The following is a 20084-nucleotide window of genomic DNA, read 5'->3' as shown; positions in this document are numbered from 1 at the left end:
GCCCAAAACTTTTCAAATAAAACACTTCCTTATGCCTCCACACACATTCCCTCTGTCTCTGTCTCTGTCTCTGTCACACACACACACACACACACACACACACACACACACACACACACACACACACACACACACACACACACAAATTCATGCACAAACACCAGATCAGCGTTCCCAAGCCCCTCACTGAGCGTTTTTATCCTTGCAAGGCCTTGTCTCAGAGGGGAGTCGGCCCCTACTGAGATCCTTACCCACTTCCTACTGGGAAGCTTGTTAGCTCCTTGGCATCCCATTTCCTTTCACAAACTGCAGACAAGCCACTCTTTGCCGGATCAGCCATACATGTACATTGATTTAGGCATGACTGACTCAGCGACTTGGATAATGCCTCTCAGGTAATACAGTAGTTTGTATACATTGCCCAGAAATGTCAAAAATAAAATGTCTTGTTTTAAAGGAGCTATGTAGAATCCTACTGTAGCTGTGCCGCGCCCCCCAGGTGGGGATAGGTGTTCTGGGAGCACATTTGACACAAATAAACAAGGGATTTAAAAAGAAAGAGAGAGAGAGAGTGAGTGCACACGTGCGGAAAAAACGTTGTCAAAGCTTTGATACAATTGAGGACATAAGAAGTTGTTTGTGTGTTTGTGTGTGTGCTTTGGGGGGGTAACAAATACACCCCCTGGTTTCCTATTTCTAGTCCTGTGTCCGCACATCACAACTGTCAGTGGGTAGTGAGATATGAAGCCGAAAAGGAGAAACCGCGAAGGAGGAGAGCCATTCAAATGGATATTACCGCTGTGTTTGCCTGTGGAGCATGGAAAGGTGGATTTAGCACTACCCCTAGGATCTGTACTGTGCATTCGGCTCACGGTACGTTATAAATGTATATTATGACAATGTCAACCCAATAAAGTGTTTTGTTTTAATTCCAGTTATAATCGTTATACATAAAAAGATAGGTCAGCTGCTATTTGAGATGTTTTTTAATCTGGACACAATCCAGTTGATTTCTGAGCAATATTTCTGCCTGATATATCTTTTTGAAGCACAATGACAACTCGTCTAAGGAGATTTTCAGCCCTCAGGCATAATTTTTCAGCAAAGGGATTATCTCAGAGTCCAGATATGTGAATTGGCTACGGCAGAAGTTACAGGTGTTATAAGATATTATTTTAACAGCTTTCATTGCACGTGTTTCCCCCTGATCTCTGTTGTCACACCTCAACACCTGCACCTGTGCTCTGACTCTGTGCAAAGAGGAGGATCGGGGGTTTGACTTTAGTTGCTGAATGGAGAATCACCAAATCTAGCAACAGGTTATTGCAACAGTTTACTTTTTTTTGTATCTGATTCTACTGTGTTGTATTTTGTAGTGAGGAATTACAGAACAGTGCAGAGTTAAATCTGTTATTCTGTGATGTTTTATTTATTTTATTTTTTGCTGTGGTTTAAACAGTATTATGGTCTAGCTGATTCAGGTAGCAGAAAAGGAAGTAACTAACCTGTTCTGCATCACAAAGATGAAAAACAGGTTTCTTTTAGATGTCATTATTTAAGAAAATTGTTTTGCAAAAAATTAAAAAGTGATTCACTTTGAAAACACTTTTTTAATCCATCTGCACATATATATATATATATATAACGGATTCCTTTTTTTCTTTTTAGAAAATAATATCCCCCCTTTATTCTCCATTATATTACTCTACCTCCATCCTCCAACCCTCTAGAGTAGACCAATCGAACAGTGCATTGTGAGAGGTTGCAATTGTTTAAGAATTTTCCAATTTCAGAAATGACACGCACTCGTTTTTCCTTAATAGGCAATTAAAGTACATGACTTTGTTTATCAGTCATTATAATAACATCCTTAGCAATACATTAGTACCAAGGATAACAATTTGTTGTGATTGGAGTCTTTTCCAATGTAAAATCAGAAAATACTTTTGCACCAGAGTGTGACCAGAACATGTGAGTGAAGTCTGCTGGAGAGCGTCTGTCACGAATATCAGAGAGGTTTGGATAAATCTTTGTTAATCTAGCTTTGCAAAAATGGATCCTATGAAGTACTTTGAACTTAATGATGTTAAGCCATGCGCAGGAGGCAGATACATGTATTGCATCAAATGCATTTTCCCACTATTCACCCATGTATTCACCTCATAAATTAGGAGTGCTGCATAGGTTTAAATGGAGGGCTGTGAACCCAATAATGTTCTTGTCTAGAGCAGAGACTTACAGGTTATTTTAATGTTACCCCCCGAACAAAATGTAAATGGGCTGAATCAATTGAAGAAATAAATGTTTGAATAGAAAAATGGGTTAACATTGAATTCTGTATAAGGGGGGCACAGTCCTGTTAATAGGTTATATAAAACCTTAAGAGAAGGCTACGAGTAGAAATGTTTTGTAATGCAAATGTGATGTTCACAAGTTCCTAATTCTCTAGTTGTTTAAAAGTTGTTAAAGTAAATAATGATTTGAAACATTTCTGTTTCATTGCACCACGGCAAATAGATATTGAAAGCAGAGTTAAATCTGAGTATCTAAACAATTGCTTCTCTGTAAACACCTTCCACACACACATACAAAAGACAGCAGTTGCTGTGAAAATATGCTGAGAGCGATCTCTAAGGCATTTGGCAGGGCACAACCACAAATTATGGAGGCAGAGTGAGACAGCATTATGAGCCTTCACTGTGTGGTCCATCACCAACTATAGACCCTTTCCCCTCCCGCTGCTCTCTCCTGCCCTTCTCCCCTCCTGCTGCCCCCTCTGCTGGGGGTAGCAGGCATAGTTGACCCTGGTTAAAATTCAACCAGCCCAACAATAACGCGGTTAGACTTTCCCTTAATGAGATGGTCACGCATCAAAAGGAAGTGGAAGTAGCAGCATTTGAAAACAAATACCTCTATAGAAGATTAATTTAAACAGTCAGACTAGGAGAAATATCCATACAGATTGATACCACCTAAATGAATCACCCTATAAGACCTTGGATGCTTGGTATCCGCTTTATTATGCACAAACCACAATTTAGAAGTTATTGGCCTAAAATAAACACAGCATATTTACCTGTAAGAGAAACAACTAACAATCTGTGGCATCCGAGACTTATTGATAACAGTGACTGACAATACAACACAATTCTAATTATATATGAACACATTGATTAATTAGATTTATTAATGAAATATTGTGGACAAGTAAATACCAACAATAATATATAAGTATATTGATACTACTCTATTCAACGCATCTAAAACCAAGGGGGATCCTTCTCTTATCTTTGGCCTATTTATTGTCTTTTGAAAGACATGCCTGACTACAGATTGTATCCTATTTGTTGTTTGTGCAAAACCGTTGTGCTATAATAACAAAAATAATGTATCAATATATGCTCTACTAATTTAATTACATTTTATTATGTATGTCTGTGTTTTGATGCGATAATTCCCATTTGTCGCTTTTAACTGTCCTTTAAATAAACTTTACTTTAACACAAATTAGCATCATACACTGCCATGCACACTTAACATAACATAACAGTAAGATAGTAGAACAATGTAATCCCATATGCAGTAGTTAAACCACCTTGTAAACAGTGAACTAGGCCTAAATCATCATTATTTCATCATATCAATTGTTATAGATGGATGACAAGTCTCTCTTGTCTTAAATCAATATTAAACTATTTCAAACAGTGAACACCCTTGTCATGTTTGAATGTATGAATACAAATTAATTAAAATTAATAAAAGTTAATTACAGAGGTGGGAGAAGTACTAAGATCTTGTACTTAAGTACAAATACAAAACTACTAGTGAAGGAATACTATGTTACAAGTAGATATCCTAGTAAAAGTCCAAAAGTATTAGCATCAAAATATACTTAAAGTATCAAAAGTTAAAGTAGCCTACTAATTATGCAAATTGGAACATTTCAGAATAACTTATTGTGTTTATCAAAGCTGGTAAAGTTGCTGCTAGCTGTACTTTGTATGCTGCAGGGTAGCTCGTGAATGTAACTCCAGGTGTATAACTAAAGTCTTATTTAAGTGTTGTTTATGTTTCACATTATTAATCCAAGTCTGCAACGTAGCTAAAGGTATTAAATAAATATAGTGGAGTAAAAGCACACTATTTACCTCTGAATTGTAGTTGAGTAAAAGTACAAAGTAGGGGGAAAAAATCGATTTACTCAAGTAAAGTACTGTCCAAATTGCAATTAAGTAGAGTAGTTGAGTAAATCTACGTAGTTACTTTACCACTGGTTAAATCCGGGTTAAACCAACAAGGTGTCAGCGGTGCTTGTTATTCTTCCCTCCACCGCAAGGGGCGACATTTCCTGATCGGACGATCACGGAAGTTGAGCTGGAACGGAACCTCTGACGTGTCAAAGCGTCGCCATTTTCCTGAGGAAGGAAACGCCTTGAAGAAGGAAGGAAACATCAACTGTGTAAGTGTGTAAAATAGGCTTAAATTAAGCGAAAAATTGGTAATTTTTCACCGAAGGTCACGTTGGTCGCATCAATAGCTATGCGTTGTTTAGCTGAATCGTCTCTGTGACTGCGTTTCCAATAAGTTATCCAGGACGCCGGGAGAAAAACTGACAGGGTGCTGAGAGCTAACTTTACCGATAATACTAGCTAACTTATCTTAATCAACAACTTACATTTGTTATTGTATTATTTTCACCACCACATAACGCACACATGTCTTCTGTATTAAATTGGGATTAAAATATGAAACGAGAATCGTAGCAAGCAGGAACGTAGCCAATAAACTGGTCCGACAGGTATTAGCAATGTAGCAAGCTAACGTTGTTGTTTGTTTATTTAGGTTAGCCGGGTAACCTTTACTATTGCACCTTGTCAAGCTAATATGAACTATAATATACTTCAGAGAGCCTCATTTAGTCCCCACGTTGCTGAAATGGCGGTGTCCTAACATGGTCTTCATATATAAACTACCTTCACTAATACAGGACGACGGCTAATTGCTACCAAAGGCTAACCCCATTTGTGAACTCATCAGTCCGCAACCTTACGTTACACCCTGATTATGTAATAAACACATTGCCCATTTTGAGATCTTTTTGGGGGAATACATCTTATTGGATAAGTCGGGACTCGTTATTTTGTTTAAAAATATATAGATATCTGAAACAAATGACCAATTGAGCATAGAGATATTTCATTTCCGGTGTCCTGTAGGAACGTCATACGTCGAATCATCTTATCTTCCCAAGGATGTATTAACTGCACTTTGAATCATAGGACAATAAGTATCATCAGCAAGTGCGACACGATGTCATTCCTGTCAGTAGAAAACAGCATTCTTGAAATAGCTTGTAATTTGCGACCCCACTCTATAAGTAATGTTGTGTTATGTCACATGTAATACAGTCTCTGAATATTTATCAACACAAGTACAAGGAGTGACTCTACACATTTTGCTTTAGAAAATAATTTTCCATCCAAGCAATTATCGAAAATATTATAGACAGATCCAGGGATGAATTGATCACTTGACCAATCTTTTAAGATGTACACACAGTAACACGATTCACACTAATTTGAACACTTTGTCTTGTTTCTTTCCTCAGGTTTTTTTTTCTTTTGCCAAAGTAGGTTCCCTTCACCAGTCGCCATGGGGAATATGTTTGCAAACCTCTTTTCTTCTATGTTCGGAAAGAAGGACATGAGGATCCTCATGGTGGGTCTAGACGCAGCAGGAAAGACAACCATTTTGTACAAGCTTAAACTTGGCGAGATCGTGACTACCATTCCCACAATAGGTAAGTCAAACACTGTAAAATAGTGGGGTTAAGATGCACTTATTACTGTTGAATTAGAACTTTGTTGGAAATAATTCGATTATTTGTGTTTTTTTTTTATACAGGTTTCAATGTAGAGACGGTAGAATACAAGAACATCAGTTTCACAGTATGGGATGTCGGCGGTCAAGACAAAATTCGACCGCTGTGGCGTCATTACTTCCAGAACACGCAGGGTACGGTCAATTATGTTAAACTATCAAATACTGATATTTATTGGCTTTAAATCAGTAACCTTGTATTGGGCTTTTTTAATAGTCACTAAATGCACTCTGCTTTGTATTTAAAAGTTGTAATACTTCCCAGCCACACTCATTTGTTCCCCATTTGCTCTTCCAGGTCTCATCTTTGTCGTGGACAGCAACGATAGAGAGCGATGCGGGGAGGCTCAGGACGAGCTCGCCAGAATGCTGGGAGAGGACGAGTTGCGTGATGCCGTGCTATTAGTGTTTGCCAACAAACAAGTAAGTTATACTTGTGGAAATCTTTTGATACAAGCAGGTGTTTATGAAAAACAAATGCCTGCCAGTTGTACCTGTTGTATTCACAGGGTTTGCTTCTAATGGTTTACCTGTTTTATTGTTTGCAGGATCTTCCAAACGCTATGAATGCAGCAGAACTCACAGACAAGCTGGGTCTCCACAGCCTACGTAACAGAAACTGGTACATCCAAGCGACCTGCGCCACCTCTGGCGATGGCCTCTACGAAGGACTGGATTGGTTGTCTGGTCAGCTCAAGAACCATTAATAATCACCTGCTGTCCACAACTAATCTTCTCCACCCAATCTCTCACCTTACTATCTACTCTTAAGGTGTTGCAAAACTGAGTTACCTTCTTTAAAAAAAAGTACTGGAAGCGGCCCTCACCTCAACTGTTATCGTCACAAACAAAAAAGCCAGTGGTGGAGGTGATCTATTCTTGTAAAGCTGTCAGGTTTTATTATTTTGTTTTATGTAACTGTAAATATGTTTGGTAATGGGGCAGATTATTGCACTCTTACAAATCCTACCGTGGTTATTTCTCTTTCTGGCTGTTGGGCAGCCGTGTGTGCATTGAATAAGAAAAGGGAGGTGAGAAAAATAATTTACCAGCACGTCGGCCCGGGACCTCAATGCAATCTGATGGCTTGTTCTGGTGGTCACATGTACTGCAGGGAGTGATCCATGAGGGGCTTTTAATTTTCACAAAAACTGAATTAAACACTGATTCACTACTTGCATTTACTGTGGTTACTTAAACCAGTAATTACATGTACCAGCCCCAAAATTATCATTTAGTAAACACTGGCATTTACTATTTGTACTCTGTACTGACATCGCTTTGTCCCAGTTGAGAACTCCTGTCTGTGAACACTTACCAGCCTTTGTTATACAGTATGTTGGCTTGAATTGAGGAATGCTACAACAGTATCACATCTACCTGCTCCATGGTTGTTTGAAAGGCAGTCAGTTGAGGCAGCATTGGGTTTTTGTATTTCTGAGTCTCAGGTTTATCATGTGCTGCCTTTGCAATATACTTGTTAGCAAATCTGCATGATGTGGTCGCTCGGAACATGCATATTTACTGGGTGTTTACATCTTAAGGCTGCACGGGAACTATTACTGAGTACTTATTTCATCAGCCCTATGCTGTAACTCGTGTGACTGTGTGTTAGGTAATTGTAACATAAGGAGTTGCACACTACAATGGCCCTACTGTCTTCACTAAAGGCTCTAGTAAGTCATGTCTTTTTTTATTCAGACTACGGTAATCAAATCTATGAAATTGCGTTTTGATGGCAATACAAAATCAGTGTCAGCTTCATGTTTTACGAAGTGCCAGTATTTCTTTTCTCTGCAGCACGCTGTGCTTGGAACAAACATGAAGCCATACATATGCCTTCTTATCCAAGATACATGTTGCCTTTTTATTTTCAAGTTTATTTTCTAAAAAGGTGTGGGTTACTTTGCTGATCTGGTCATGTCTTGAGGGTTCATCAAACTTTCTTTTGATTTATAACTGCCTAAATATTTGGAAACTATCTTAATCTCTTAAGTTTGTCTGTTTTTTTTATGTAAAGCTTTTGTTTTGTGAGGAAAAAGCACTGTAATTAAAGTGACTGATTAAAAAGTGTTTCTGCATCTGATTTTCATTCTCACACTATGCAATAAAACTAGCTTTTCTCCATACTTCGTAGTATTTTATTTTCAATTAAAAATGTTCGCTGTTGCTACGTAAACAAGTGCAAATTGAGCTATCATTAATATCATGCTGAAAGACCCAAAAATGAATTTGAAAATGTTGTAATGGTGAGCGATGCACCAGGAACCTGAAATCCAAGCAGCTAAATTATGCTAATATGAATTGTATAATTTACAGCTATTCACATTAAAAAGTCTATTTTTTTTATTTTTTTTCTGACAAAAAACTAACAATTTGGTCTGTTCGTCACACACATTGTCAGAAGTGGGTTTTTTTCATGGGCAGTTTTCACAATTATTGGACGTTATATTAACAGTGATTCATCCAAAAACTTGGTAATTAGTATGGGTTACATACATAGTGCAGTATGTAAGCAATACTTCATGTATTTGTATTCATGTACAATGTTTCATGTGTAAAAGCATATGTGGTTTTTAGTTTTTGTGTTATTATCTACACTTCCTATGAAGAAAAGCAAACCAACAATGACCTTATTTTTGATAACCTGAATCTCCTCTGTAGCCAAAACCTGATATATCAGATGATTGGTAGGCATGGGGGGTATCGGATGAACATACTTCACTTTTAGCCTGAAGAGAAACAGACTTCAGGAAACAATACTTACATTTAACAACAAACCCAATAATCTGGTGTCATGGCAACATGTTGGGGCCGCCACCCTTTGACCCTAGGAGAAATGTGATGCCCCAAGGTGATGTAAACCACCCAATGTTTGGGTAAAAGCAGTAATGGGGAGAGCACATTGTGTAGGGGTGGCAATCAAGGACAGCATTCTTGCAGGTTGATTAGGCTGCTATGGTTAATGCAGCCAAGCCTATAAAACATGGCAAGAGAGTGTGGTGGTGGTGGGAGGGGGGGCTGAGTCCAGGGTCCCTCAGAGGGCGGCTTTGTGTGGCCTCCTCTCCTGCTGCTCCGTCAGCTTGGTTTGTGTGTGGCCGTCTAACGGTGCTCGGCCATATAAAAGGACCAGCCTGGTTTTTTGCACTCTTCTTTATGAATGCCTTGCTCTTTTTTAGTGCACCCCCCAGGTGCCAGCCAGCAGAATACCCTCTTTCAGACCAATTCAAGGCAAACACAAACACTACACTCTATTGTGACCAGTGGAGCGCATTCCAATGGTGTCGCACCAGTCAGCGAGCTGAACCTAGAACGGTGAGGGATTAAGGAACGTGGGCATGGGTGGGAACAGAAAAGGGCCGAGCTGCTGGGTGGTGCAGGGGGCGCAGCGGGATGGACGACATGAGCAAGGAAGACAGAAGACATCAGGGAGCATCTTGAAAAAATGTATAAGAAAAAACATTGAAAGAAACACACTCTTGACTTCAAACATATTTATTTTTGCAAGACAGCTGCAATTTTTATATCTAAATATTTTTCTCTGTAAAGTGGGTGTTAATGATACAAATGTTCTGTGCTCATGACACAAATTACCAGAGGTTTTAAAAGTTAAAGCGTTGTAAAAAAAAATACTGCCATTTAAATAGAAATGTATATAAAGAATGCTAATTCAATCAGAAAATTATCTTTTGAACTTTAATTCATCCTGTCAGCAAAAAGAAAATACTTTGGGCATTAAAAAAAAAGGTGGGATATTTATGTTTCTGCTTGCAGCAAATCATGTTCTTAGTCTCTAGTCAAAAACAGTAAAAGCTACCAGACATCGGAATTAATATAACATTTGTATTGTTATCTTACACTGTGTTTCGCAGTAGATCAAAAATCAAATAATCTCAATCTCTCAATCTCAAAATATTTTCATATTTGGTGGGTTGATAACATTGTGTTTTCTTTAAGAACAAAATTCTTGCCAAACATAACCAAAAATACTACGAAAAAAACAGTGTCTAACGATGACCAACTTATTGTGTGTACGAGTTAAAAACATAATCCTGTGAGTCAGACATGGACCTGTCTCCTTCCACAGTCCGTTTGGCTGCTCAGGGTAAATGAGGTCTCCGGGGCCACTCAAGCTGCTGTAGAGCGGTCTGTCCCCGTTATGCGTGTTTTGAATTGAGGGAGGGGGGGGGGGACATTAGTTGTCCGAGTCTGTGTCGTGGCGCCGCCTGTGGCTTTGTGTGTGACCAGCAGGGGCTGTCTTGTGGCTGACAGGGTTACGGGGGACAGGAGACCCCCCATCAGAGGAGTCTGTGTCATGCCGCTGTTGTCGATGATGGGGGTAGGAGGGCTCTCGCTCGGCCTTTGCCCCCCCCCTTGAATGGCTGTCATGGGGTCTGGCTCCACTCTGACTATGGTATGATGGATTATGATGATGGTGGTCCTTTCTGTGCCTGAAGTGTAAAAGGAAACAGACAATCAATGATGGGGTCGTGGTGAATTTGATGGTGTGAGGCTGGGGAGAAGTTGCTGCCAGATAAGCTTTAAAGTGACCGAAAACAAACAGACACTTGTAAGTGAATATAACTAGTTAATGTGAGGATAAATGTTTTATATTAACTTTAAATCATAAATGATCTGCACTACTATCATACGTTAATGTTTAATTGCAATTCCTCTCTCACCACCACATAAATTATAGCCAATCTGGTAAATCCCGACTAACCCACCACACCTGATTTACAATATATATTAAATGTCTTGTCATAAATGCACCTTAAATCTAAAAGGTCATGTTTCCAAATGGTGTGAGTAACACAGTGCCTGAGTGCCCTCTAGTGCTGGCAGTGAAAATCGTTTGGCTCATAGTAAGTCTATTAGTTTGCAAATATGGTTGCTAGACAGGACACAGTAAAATGGCCAATATATTGAACAGAAATAGAGATAGAGATGTTCTTCTAAGCACATAAGAATCGGAAAATGTTTTATCCAAGCCATACTATGCAGTGTTTCTGTTTTTAGGTCCGCACTAAGACGAATTAAACATCTGTATGGAAAAATGAACCAACCTCTTCCTGTCGTCATCTGACTCCGAGGAGGACGAGTCTTTTCTTTGCCTCTTCTTCTTTTTCTTTTTGTCCTTCTTGCTCTTCTTCTCTTTCTTTTTCTTTTTGATGTCGTGCCTACGGAGTCAAATCAAAAAGGGTAAGATTTTGTGATGTTTTGAAATAAATTGGTTTTCCTGAAGTTCTCTTATGTGGCTAATATAATGGATACTTACCGCTGTTCGACATCTCCTTTTTCAACACTCTGCTGAGGCGCCTTTGTTGCTGAGGATTCTGGACGACTTTCTGTTTTGCAGTGCTGCGAAGAAAAACATTTCTTTAATCTCTGCATCAAGTAGTAAATCCAATGAAATAAACTTTCTGTTTGAACTCTCAACTTTTAAAGTCTCTCTTTATTTCACTAACGTTTTTGACCTCTGCATCTTCATTAGTCAGTGAGAAATAACTTACCGTAAAAACAGACAGGCCTATTTTAGCTGCCTCCTTTTCCTTTTGGGACAGCACCATTTTCTTTGACCCTACGCTGTAAGGGAAACGATCATTAATTAACAAACATTTTACAATCATAGCACAAATTAAGATAAAAGTCCCTCTTGCTAACACTTTAGTGTCAAAAAGAACACTTGTTAAAACATCTTAAAAGAGAGACTAAATGTTGTTTTAAAACATTTCTTAGACACTGTACTTATACATTTGCTGATTTGTTTTTATGGTTTCTTATATCCCAAAGTTCACAAAGTTCTAACCTGGAGCTTCCCAAGCCGGAGACACGGTCCACATCTCTCTCTTCACCATCAGCATCTTCCCTCCGGCAGACATCTGCAAGGTCCTGATAAGAGAGTTGGGAAAATTAATCATCAAATTGTATTTATTGAAATTCTATAAAAACATATGCTTTTGAGTGAAAGCATTACCAAACAAAGCGACATACCTCTTTGGTCAGGCCAGTTGGTTGCCTCTTAATATTCTTGTGCCCTCTACGTGGAGAATATAAATAAATACATTAACTGTTTTTGTTCACCTACATTGTATCTATTAAATGTTATATGTTAGGTATACTTACAGGGCAGCCATCAGTGCCTCATGCTCTGCAGCCTTGACGGCAGCTATTTCTTCCTCTTTGGACAAAGGTGCACCGTCTTTTTTGTCTTTTGCGTACCATGACAGATCTTTGCCTTTCTGCCATCGTCCTACTGGTGCCATCAAAGAGTTGCCTGGAAACAAAGCCAAACAAATATATTGTTGATATCTTTGATGCAACAAATGAAGAAGGACTTTTGACATTTTGAAAAAACACATCTTTGGGTTGCACCTTCTCCCCAGTTCATCTGTGATTTCACCATACTTGTAAAATCATCTGTGGTAGCAATAAGCCTTTTGATGTATGTAGGTAGATACGGATGTAGAAGATGCTTTACCCAGCTAACTCCTCTATGATCCAGGATAGGAAGACCTGAGATTTACTTTGTGTCATGCTGTGATCTGAAATGGTATCGTCTGTAACATTCATTAATGGGCTACTGCCTGTCCTGGTCAAGACATACATTCAGGCAAAGTTTATCTTCAGTCGCCTTTAAAAGGCTATATTGGCTAAATAAATTGTAATTAAATAAATGTCTATATCATCCTTTTGTGTTCCAGCTGTGGTGGGCGCTACGTAATTCTTGTTTGGCATGCTGGCATGCTGACATGTTGCCAGCGGTGGGAGATACGTGTGTGCTCAGAGAGAGGGTGCAAAGACAACTTGGACCTGCAGTTTATAGAGTGGAAACGGTTATACTACTGAATAGCTGTACACTGTGTAATGAGGGACTCCAAAACAAAAGGTATGGAGAAGATGCTTGTGCAGTACTGACGCTTTGATGTGTAATTTAATTGTGATTTTAAGATACTTTCTCTAAGCAGGAAACAGCTATTAGCAATGCTAGCTCTGGTTAGCTCAGATAGTTTTGAGACTTACCGAGATAATTTTCTCTGTGTTTATCGCCCTTCACGTCATCCCAGTTGAACTGGTCCTGGCCTCCTCTGACCCCTCCAGATCTGGAGGAACCAAACATTTTAATCGGCTGCCCTGAAGACTTATGCTAAGGATAAAGTGTGTCGTTAGCCCAACAGCTGACTTTAGCCACGTTAGCAGACATGCGGCCTTCAGCGTTCAGACATCCGGGTAGTTTTGGGGTCAGGAGTGTTGATGGGAACAACGTGTTTCCTGGTTATAGTGTTCACTCAGACCCTGGAAACTGATCCGGTTACTTATTTTGCCCGTTATATCCTGAAGAAAAACGACAAGGCGTAAGAAGACTAACTGGATAAAACAGCGTTTTACTGAAGCTAGGCTATGCTATATAAATAACGTAACTTTGCGCCAAATAAACAAAGCAACATGAATAACAATGCGCGTGTATGTCTCCCCGTTAGGTAGAAACTGCAAGTAACAGTGAGTTACATACATATAATTAATAGTGGCTGCATTTGTTTCGCCTGTACTCTTTGGATAATAACACAAACCACGTTTCTGTGTTTTGTCGCGCTTTTTCCGATGCTCGCGAATACGTTGATGTTTCTGCTCGTGTCGATGACGTAGGCATCACTATTTCCTTTAATGGCTCTCACAGCAAAGAATCAGAGCAGATGAGGAAGAAAACAAGCCGGAGACCAGCCCAAAACGGACTAGCATAAAAACCCGATGTACATGAGATATTTTTCCAGGCTATTCTCAGGTAGGAGGGAAAAATACATCTGTCCTTTTACCACTGTGGCTATTACTGCCATTCACCCGCTCCTGTGTGAGAGGAGTCAGATTGTTCCTGCAGGGGAAGAAGATGGGTGTTGTGTATTTACTGAGGAGGCACAAGGGAAGCTGATGTAATTTTAACTGTAGTATAATCATCCTTTAAATAGCCATTGGGTTATTAACGTTATAAAAACAACCCCATAGACACCGTGTTGTTTTTATATCTCTCAAAGTGCAAACCATTTCAAAATGCTATTGCACACAGATCAAATGTTCATACGCTCATTTATGTTTACGTTTTATAATTTAGAAATCAAAATCCTAATTGCTGAGTTTTACAGTCACGGTCACTACTGCCTCTTTACTCTGCATTTAAATCTAAAACATTACATTTTATTGCTTTTATAGCAGTGAGTCAAAGTGCAGGTTGAAGTGCCCTATGCTGTTTTATCTGCAAGATTGTTAACACTTAACACCCACCCTTTGATAGCATAAGATATCAAGTGCTACTTTGCTTTTTGTGTATAACACATCTGAATAGAAACAAAATATTTAAAACATGAGTTTAAATTGAGAGATCAGAGCACACAACGTAATAGGGACGAGAACTGGTTGAACATATGCCCACATAATCTTGTCTGTTTCTGGGTAAACTGGACTAAAACACCTCAGTTGTGTTTTGACTTAAACTTCATGGGGTAAGATAAGATAAGATACAACTTTATTGATCCCAATTTGGGAAATGTTTTGTACTTTCTAGAGCTGTTTTCAGTTTTATGAAAAGTCTTATATGTTGTTTTTTTCTATGAATGGATTAACAGTTTGTCGGAAAGTGTGCATATCCAAATAGCTTGTTTGGTCCAACCAATAGTTTATACCAAAGATATTCAATATATGATCATACAAAACAGATATAAGAAAAATACAGCATTCAATTATCACATTTGGGACCAAAAACCACGAATGGTTGATTAAAAACGTATTGTTTCAGCTCTTACACTGAATAACCTGCAGACTGAAGGTCTGCCACCTGATAGGTTTCACATGATTTACAGTTTGCTTAATGCAATTATCAATCACATGGGGTTCAGTGCACATGATTAAAGTAAACCCACATGTCTCTCATTTCCTGTCACGCTGGTAATGGTTTAGTATAAACGCTTGATTCTTTTGTGTTGGTATATATGTAGCTGCAACTGTCAGAAGCTTTGTGGACACTTTTGTACTAGCTTGAAAGGATGTCCTGCACCTTGAATGAGCCATGTTGCTATTTACGGGAAGCCATCAAGAGGCAATCGAAAGTGACCCTTGTCACTTGCACCTGCACAGAAAACCATCTGGTTTGCATAGAAACGAGAAGGCTTGTAAGGCCGTGTACTTTATCCATGGCTATAAAAAAGGCTTGCCAATGCCCAGCCCAGCTTACTTTTGTTTAAAAAATAATATATATACAGTATATACACAGTATGCATTATTTATAATTTGTTGCATACAAAATATTTAATATTCTGGCTATTTGCCAATATAACTAATCATCGTGCAATCTACTTATTTATATAAATAGTTATCATGGCAATAGGCCATATTTAATTTGGTCTTAATGTACATTATTTTATTTAATATCCCGTTCTTGTACATATATTCTATTTACATGTGTATAGACTTCTTGCACTATTTTTTATTTTTGTATTTTATTATATTTGTTGGAGTAGCTCAGGACAGAAGAATTTCATTGCCATTTCTACACTGTAGCTTATGTGCATTAGGGCCGCTCGATTATGGAAAACATCCTAATCTCGATTATTTGGGTCAATAATTGATAACACGATTATTAAAAACGATTATCCATTTACTTTGAAAACATCCATTTATTGAAAAAAAAAATGTGAACAGTATGTTTTTAACAGTTGATTACCATGAACTTTAAGTATAATTCAACTGAAAAACCAATTTAAAAAATAATTTAAAAAATAATAATTACAAAAATAAATAAAATAAAATAAATAATCGTTTTATTTCGATTATGTTGTTTTCATAATAGTTGCAAGCCAAAATCGTAATTGCGATTGAAATACGATTAATTGAGCAGCCCTAATGTGCATATGACAATAAACATTTGAATTTGAACTGATACCTGCCGATTAAATAGCAATAGACCTAAAACTAATAAGAACAATGGTAGACATTATCTTCTCACTGTATTTCTTTGAGTGGCGCAATAGTAACTCTATAGCGTGTTTCCTGTTGCACAATTTGCTTGAAAGATGCACATAGTCGTTACTGAGAACCAAGCGACTTCTTATTGCATTGATTTCTTTAATTTTAGAAAAGAAAAAACAAACAGAATGGAGAGTTTCTTCTCAGCCTTTGGACTAGAACCAAAACACACAAACGGGTCGTATAACTATCACATAATTCTGGACACATCTACTCAACATTTAAAATGTAGCTCTATGAAAAACCAAATCTACTAGTTGTTAAACATGGCCCTGCCCTCTCTGTGTGTGTCCCCTCCCTCCTGGGCTTGTACTTGATCTGCCCACACACATCACACACCCTTCCTGCTCATTTGAACCATCTGCTTGAGCTCTGTACGCATTGACGGAAGGTAAGCAGGAACATAGCTTCATCTTAACTAGAGTAGCTTAACTTAGAAGTACCGGCACTGAAAGAAAAGTTTTGTAGAATATACTGCAAGATTTTGAAGTAGCTTTTTTGCTAAATTGTAAAGTACGGTATTCAGGGTCATTCAGGTCTAATAGCAACAGAAGAAGATTGACACACAGGATAGTACAGAGTTAACAAGTCAGTAATAGTTTTAATGAAACTATTAGGTAAGGTAAAACATTTTGTATACCTTTATTTATATATACAGAAAGGAGTAAGGACTCTTTTTAATATAACTAAATATCTAAACATGTCTTTGCGAGGGCAAGTATGCCTATAGTTGTGTTAGTGAATGGATTGTTGCATCAGGAAGTTGACTTTTAATATGAGCTCATGTCTTTGTTGATAGCAGCATTCCCTGTTATGCAACGGTTTTTCTTAGCCTTGTTTTTTTCCTCCAATCACAATCAGAGAAGGGCTCTCCAATTAGTGAGTAAGTGTTTCTGCACCATGGTAACCCAACAGCTTGCCAACCAGCCAATTGCCTCTGCTCTTTTGGGAGATGTTTTGGTCTCTTAATTCGGTCCACCTTTACAAAACGCTGATTTATCATTTCATCATATTTATCCCACAGGACTGAGCGAGGCTTGTCTGAGCCTGGAAACCCCTTGGTTACTTTGGGAAATCTTTCTAAAGAAATATATTTTTGCACAGACATTTGGTCCCACAATGACTCATGCCAGAGGATTTTAGTGGAGATGTGTCATGGCTTCAGCCTCACCCACTTGTTTCCTTCACTAACCTCTCCTCTTCTCCTCTCTGCTGCAGCTATGGCTGGTCCCAGGCCTGTGGTGTTCAGCGGCCCCTCGGGGGCGGGGAAGAGCACTCTGCTGAAGAAGCTCATGAAGGAGTACGACAGTGTCTTTGGCTTCAGCGTGTCCCGTAAGTGTGCCAACATTTAGATTTGATGGTGTTTTTATCAATCTTTTTTGGGTCAATGATCATACCATCGATCCAGGAGATGTATATGGGTGTAAACATTTCTACTCAAAACACATTTAATTTTTAAATTCAAATTGCAATAACTTATTATTTTATTCATCAAATGATCTGCTGATTATGTTCCTGATTCATTAGTTCAATACAAAAAAAAATCTAAAAGCACAAAAAGCAAATACTCATCAATTTCCCATGATTGTTTAAACAAAGATTAATGGCGCATAAAACAGATAATCGTTAAATATTCAGAATATAGAAGATGGACCCAGCGCATTTTTGGCATTCGTTTTTTTTTTTACATTAACTGCAACATAAAGTCACTTATTTGATTAGTTGATACCATTAAAGTCCTTTTTCATGCCAAACATTCCCTGTTTCCAGGTTCCCAAATAAGATGATTAGCTTTTCTTTCTTTAGAGTGATAGGAAACTGAATATGTTTGCATTTTATGGACCAAGGATATAAAAAAATTAAAAAAAAGTTGGATAAATGAAAGATTGAAATAAAGTACAGAGTATGACATGAATGTCTTCTTATCCTTCAGATACAACTAGAAATCCTCGACCTGGAGAGGTGAATGGCAAAGGTAAAACATCTCCCTCCTTTTTTACAACCACTATAACAGTAAATCACCTTTATTGTGTCAGTTAAAGTGTAACTTAATCTGTTATATTGTGGATGTCTCCTTTCCTGGGTTTCAGATTACCATTATGTCACACGAGAGGCGATGCAGAAAGCCATTGACAAAGGTGAATTCATTGAGAGCGCAGTGTTTTCGGGGAACATGTACGGGACGAGTAAAGCTGCCGTACAAGCCGTCCAGGCCAAAAACCTCATCTGTATACTCGACATCGACATGCAGGGTGTGAGGAACATCAAGAAGACAGACCTCAATCCCATCTACGTCTCCATCCAGCCGCCGTCCATGGCAGTCCTGGTAAGCACAGAAGGACGTTTATTTTATTTGAGAAGTTCCTGGTGGCCTGCCAGAGAGGAGTTCCTGGGTGTGGGACCTTGAGTTTGCTTTGAGCCACAGATGACTACTCATACAGGTTTTGAATGCTCTTTGAATCATATCTGAATGCCTTCTGTATTGTTTCAGGAAAAACGTTTAAGAGACAGAAAGACAGAAACAGAGGAGAGCCTCCAAAAGCGCTTGCATGCTGCTCAAGTGGACATGGAGTTTGGTATGTATTTATCATTTATTTAAAAAAACATAACTACACTAATGTTTCAAAAAACATGACTGAACATAATATGATATCCTTTCAGGTAAAGAACCAGATATATTTGATGTTCTTATTATCAATGATCATTTGGACGAAGCCTATGGGCAGTTAAAAGAAGCTCTCAGTGAGGTGAGTAACCATTGCAGAACTCTGACGTCGATTCAATAATCAACACATATCAAAACAGTTTTACGGCTTTGAGTTATAAAAAAAGAGGCATTTTAATACCCCCTGAAATTTGGACACTGAATGAGAAGGTTGTTATGTGTGAGAATGTGTTGAATCTGACTTTGTAAAGAAGAAAATCTCAGGCTGTCCAAAATAAATCTTAACTACTGCCTACTCTATATATCTGGGAGTTCTATTTACTGTGAGCTCATTGGCTAAATGAAAAAAAAAACACCTTTTATAACGGTGGCTGTTGAGCGATCAATAATAAATATGGATAAATAACATACTGTGAGCTATTCTGTTGAGTTGCACGGATGTAAATTCCCCCTGGTAAGCAGTGATGCATGATATGTGCCCAGGGCTTTTATTACTCATTGTTGAAGATTTGTTTGACTAACATCATCAACTTGTATTGGGAGTATAATAAAAAAAACGTTTTGTGTTTCTCTAGGAAATCAATATGGTCAAGAAAGCCAGCTTGTCTTCATAGGAGCAGCTTCCTGACACCTTTTCTGTCCCGTCCATCCACTCCTGTCAAAACCACAGACCTCCATTCCCGTTGTGAACATTCCCTAAGATGGTTTGCTAAGCTAAGGCAAACACATCGCTTAGCGTATACAGAAAGGCTTAAATATTGTGTTTATAGGTAGTTATTACCAAATGATAATGTACTAAGAAACATCAGTTTATTTACTGACATTTAAACCTTTCCATATTTTTATTTTATGAACAAATTGACTCCAATAATGTTTACTTCGTATGTTACTGGCATAGTATGCTGGATGCTCGGTTAGCCTTTGGTTCTACTGCTCACGGTTTAAACGTGAGGATAAACTGGTCTTTCAAGGGTGTGGAAAAGTCTTGGTGGATCTTGATAAGTGGTAGTACGTTATAGTATGTCCTTTGTGTAAGCGGTCATATTGTGTTAATTGGAAACTAGATTTACAGATGCAGATATCTGCACATGTAGTTAAAGAAGGAAATGCATCTGAAAGCTCAGCATTACAACTGATATATGAAGAGAGGGAGAGAAAAACATGGTGGCTGTTTACTTTCAAGTTAACTTTACTGTTGAAATAATAAAACTAGTTCAGTGCTTTGAACTTTTTTGTAAAAGATTTGGGTAAACTGTCACAAATCTCCATTTAACATAGATCATGTAGGGCTCTTAGGAATACATCTGATAATAAAGGTAACAAGTGTTTATAACAAAGAAACACATCTAATGTCACCTTGCCTTGTTTTGTTCGGGGGGCTCGACAACAACAATTTTACTGTTTATTTTTACAATTGTATATTTGTAAACTTTTATATTGTGTAACTATCATTTTGCAGTGTCACTGGTACAGTAAAATGACATAAGTTGTACTTGTTAAACGAAAAAATAAATGTCATGGTTTA

General features: G+C 38.2%; 3 protein-coding genes across 7 annotated transcripts; 2 read left to right on the top strand and 1 right to left on the bottom strand.

Moving 5' to 3' along the window:
* The first annotated feature begins 729 nt into the window (after positions 1–729).
* Positions 730–20084, top strand: guk1a (guanylate kinase 1a). Of its 5 annotated transcripts, none has more exons than XM_010792562.1 (8): positions 804–873; positions 12585–12769; positions 17113–17226; positions 17828–17869; positions 17985–18220; positions 18386–18470; positions 18556–18641; positions 19135–20084. In XM_010792562.1, the coding sequence occupies exons 2-8, from the start codon at positions 12748–12750 to the stop codon at positions 19171–19173; spliced, it is 624 nt and encodes a 207-aa protein (XP_010790864.1). In that variant the 5' UTR covers positions 804–873; positions 12585–12747; the 3' UTR covers positions 19174–20084. The 5 variants fall into 5 exon arrangements, with proteins under 5 accessions (XP_010790862.1, XP_010790864.1, XP_010790866.1 ...); XM_010792564.1 differs by having other exon boundaries at positions 806–873; positions 12585–12716; XM_010792560.1 differs by lacking the exon at positions 12585–12769 and having other exon boundaries at positions 730–873.
* arf1 (ADP-ribosylation factor 1) lies at positions 4362–8009 on the top strand. The gene is made up of 5 exons (XM_010792557.1): positions 4362–4459; positions 5609–5800; positions 5905–6015; positions 6179–6303; positions 6429–8009. The coding sequence occupies exons 2-5, from the start codon at positions 5653–5655 to the stop codon at positions 6585–6587; spliced, it is 543 nt and encodes a 180-aa protein (XP_010790859.1). The 5' UTR covers positions 4362–4459; positions 5609–5652; the 3' UTR covers positions 6588–8009.
* Positions 9360–13547, bottom strand: cunh1orf35 (chromosome unknown C1orf35 homolog). The gene is made up of 8 exons (XM_010792559.1): positions 12904–13547; positions 12007–12157; positions 11875–11920; positions 11690–11772; positions 11394–11466; positions 11159–11241; positions 10947–11060; positions 9360–10331 (listed from the first exon to the last, which is right to left on the bottom strand). The coding sequence occupies exons 1-8, from the start codon at positions 12998–13000 to the stop codon at positions 10076–10078; spliced, it is 903 nt and encodes a 300-aa protein (XP_010790861.1). The 5' UTR covers positions 13001–13547; the 3' UTR covers positions 9360–10075.

This window comes from Notothenia coriiceps, unplaced genomic scaffold (genome assembly GCF_000735185.1).
Source record: "Notothenia coriiceps isolate Sejong01 unplaced genomic scaffold, NC01 NC01_scaffold00036511, whole genome shotgun sequence".
In the NCBI taxonomy this organism is placed as follows: Eukaryota; Metazoa; Chordata; class Actinopteri; order Perciformes; family Nototheniidae; genus Notothenia; species Notothenia coriiceps.
This window is presented reverse-complemented; position numbering and strand designations above follow the sequence as displayed.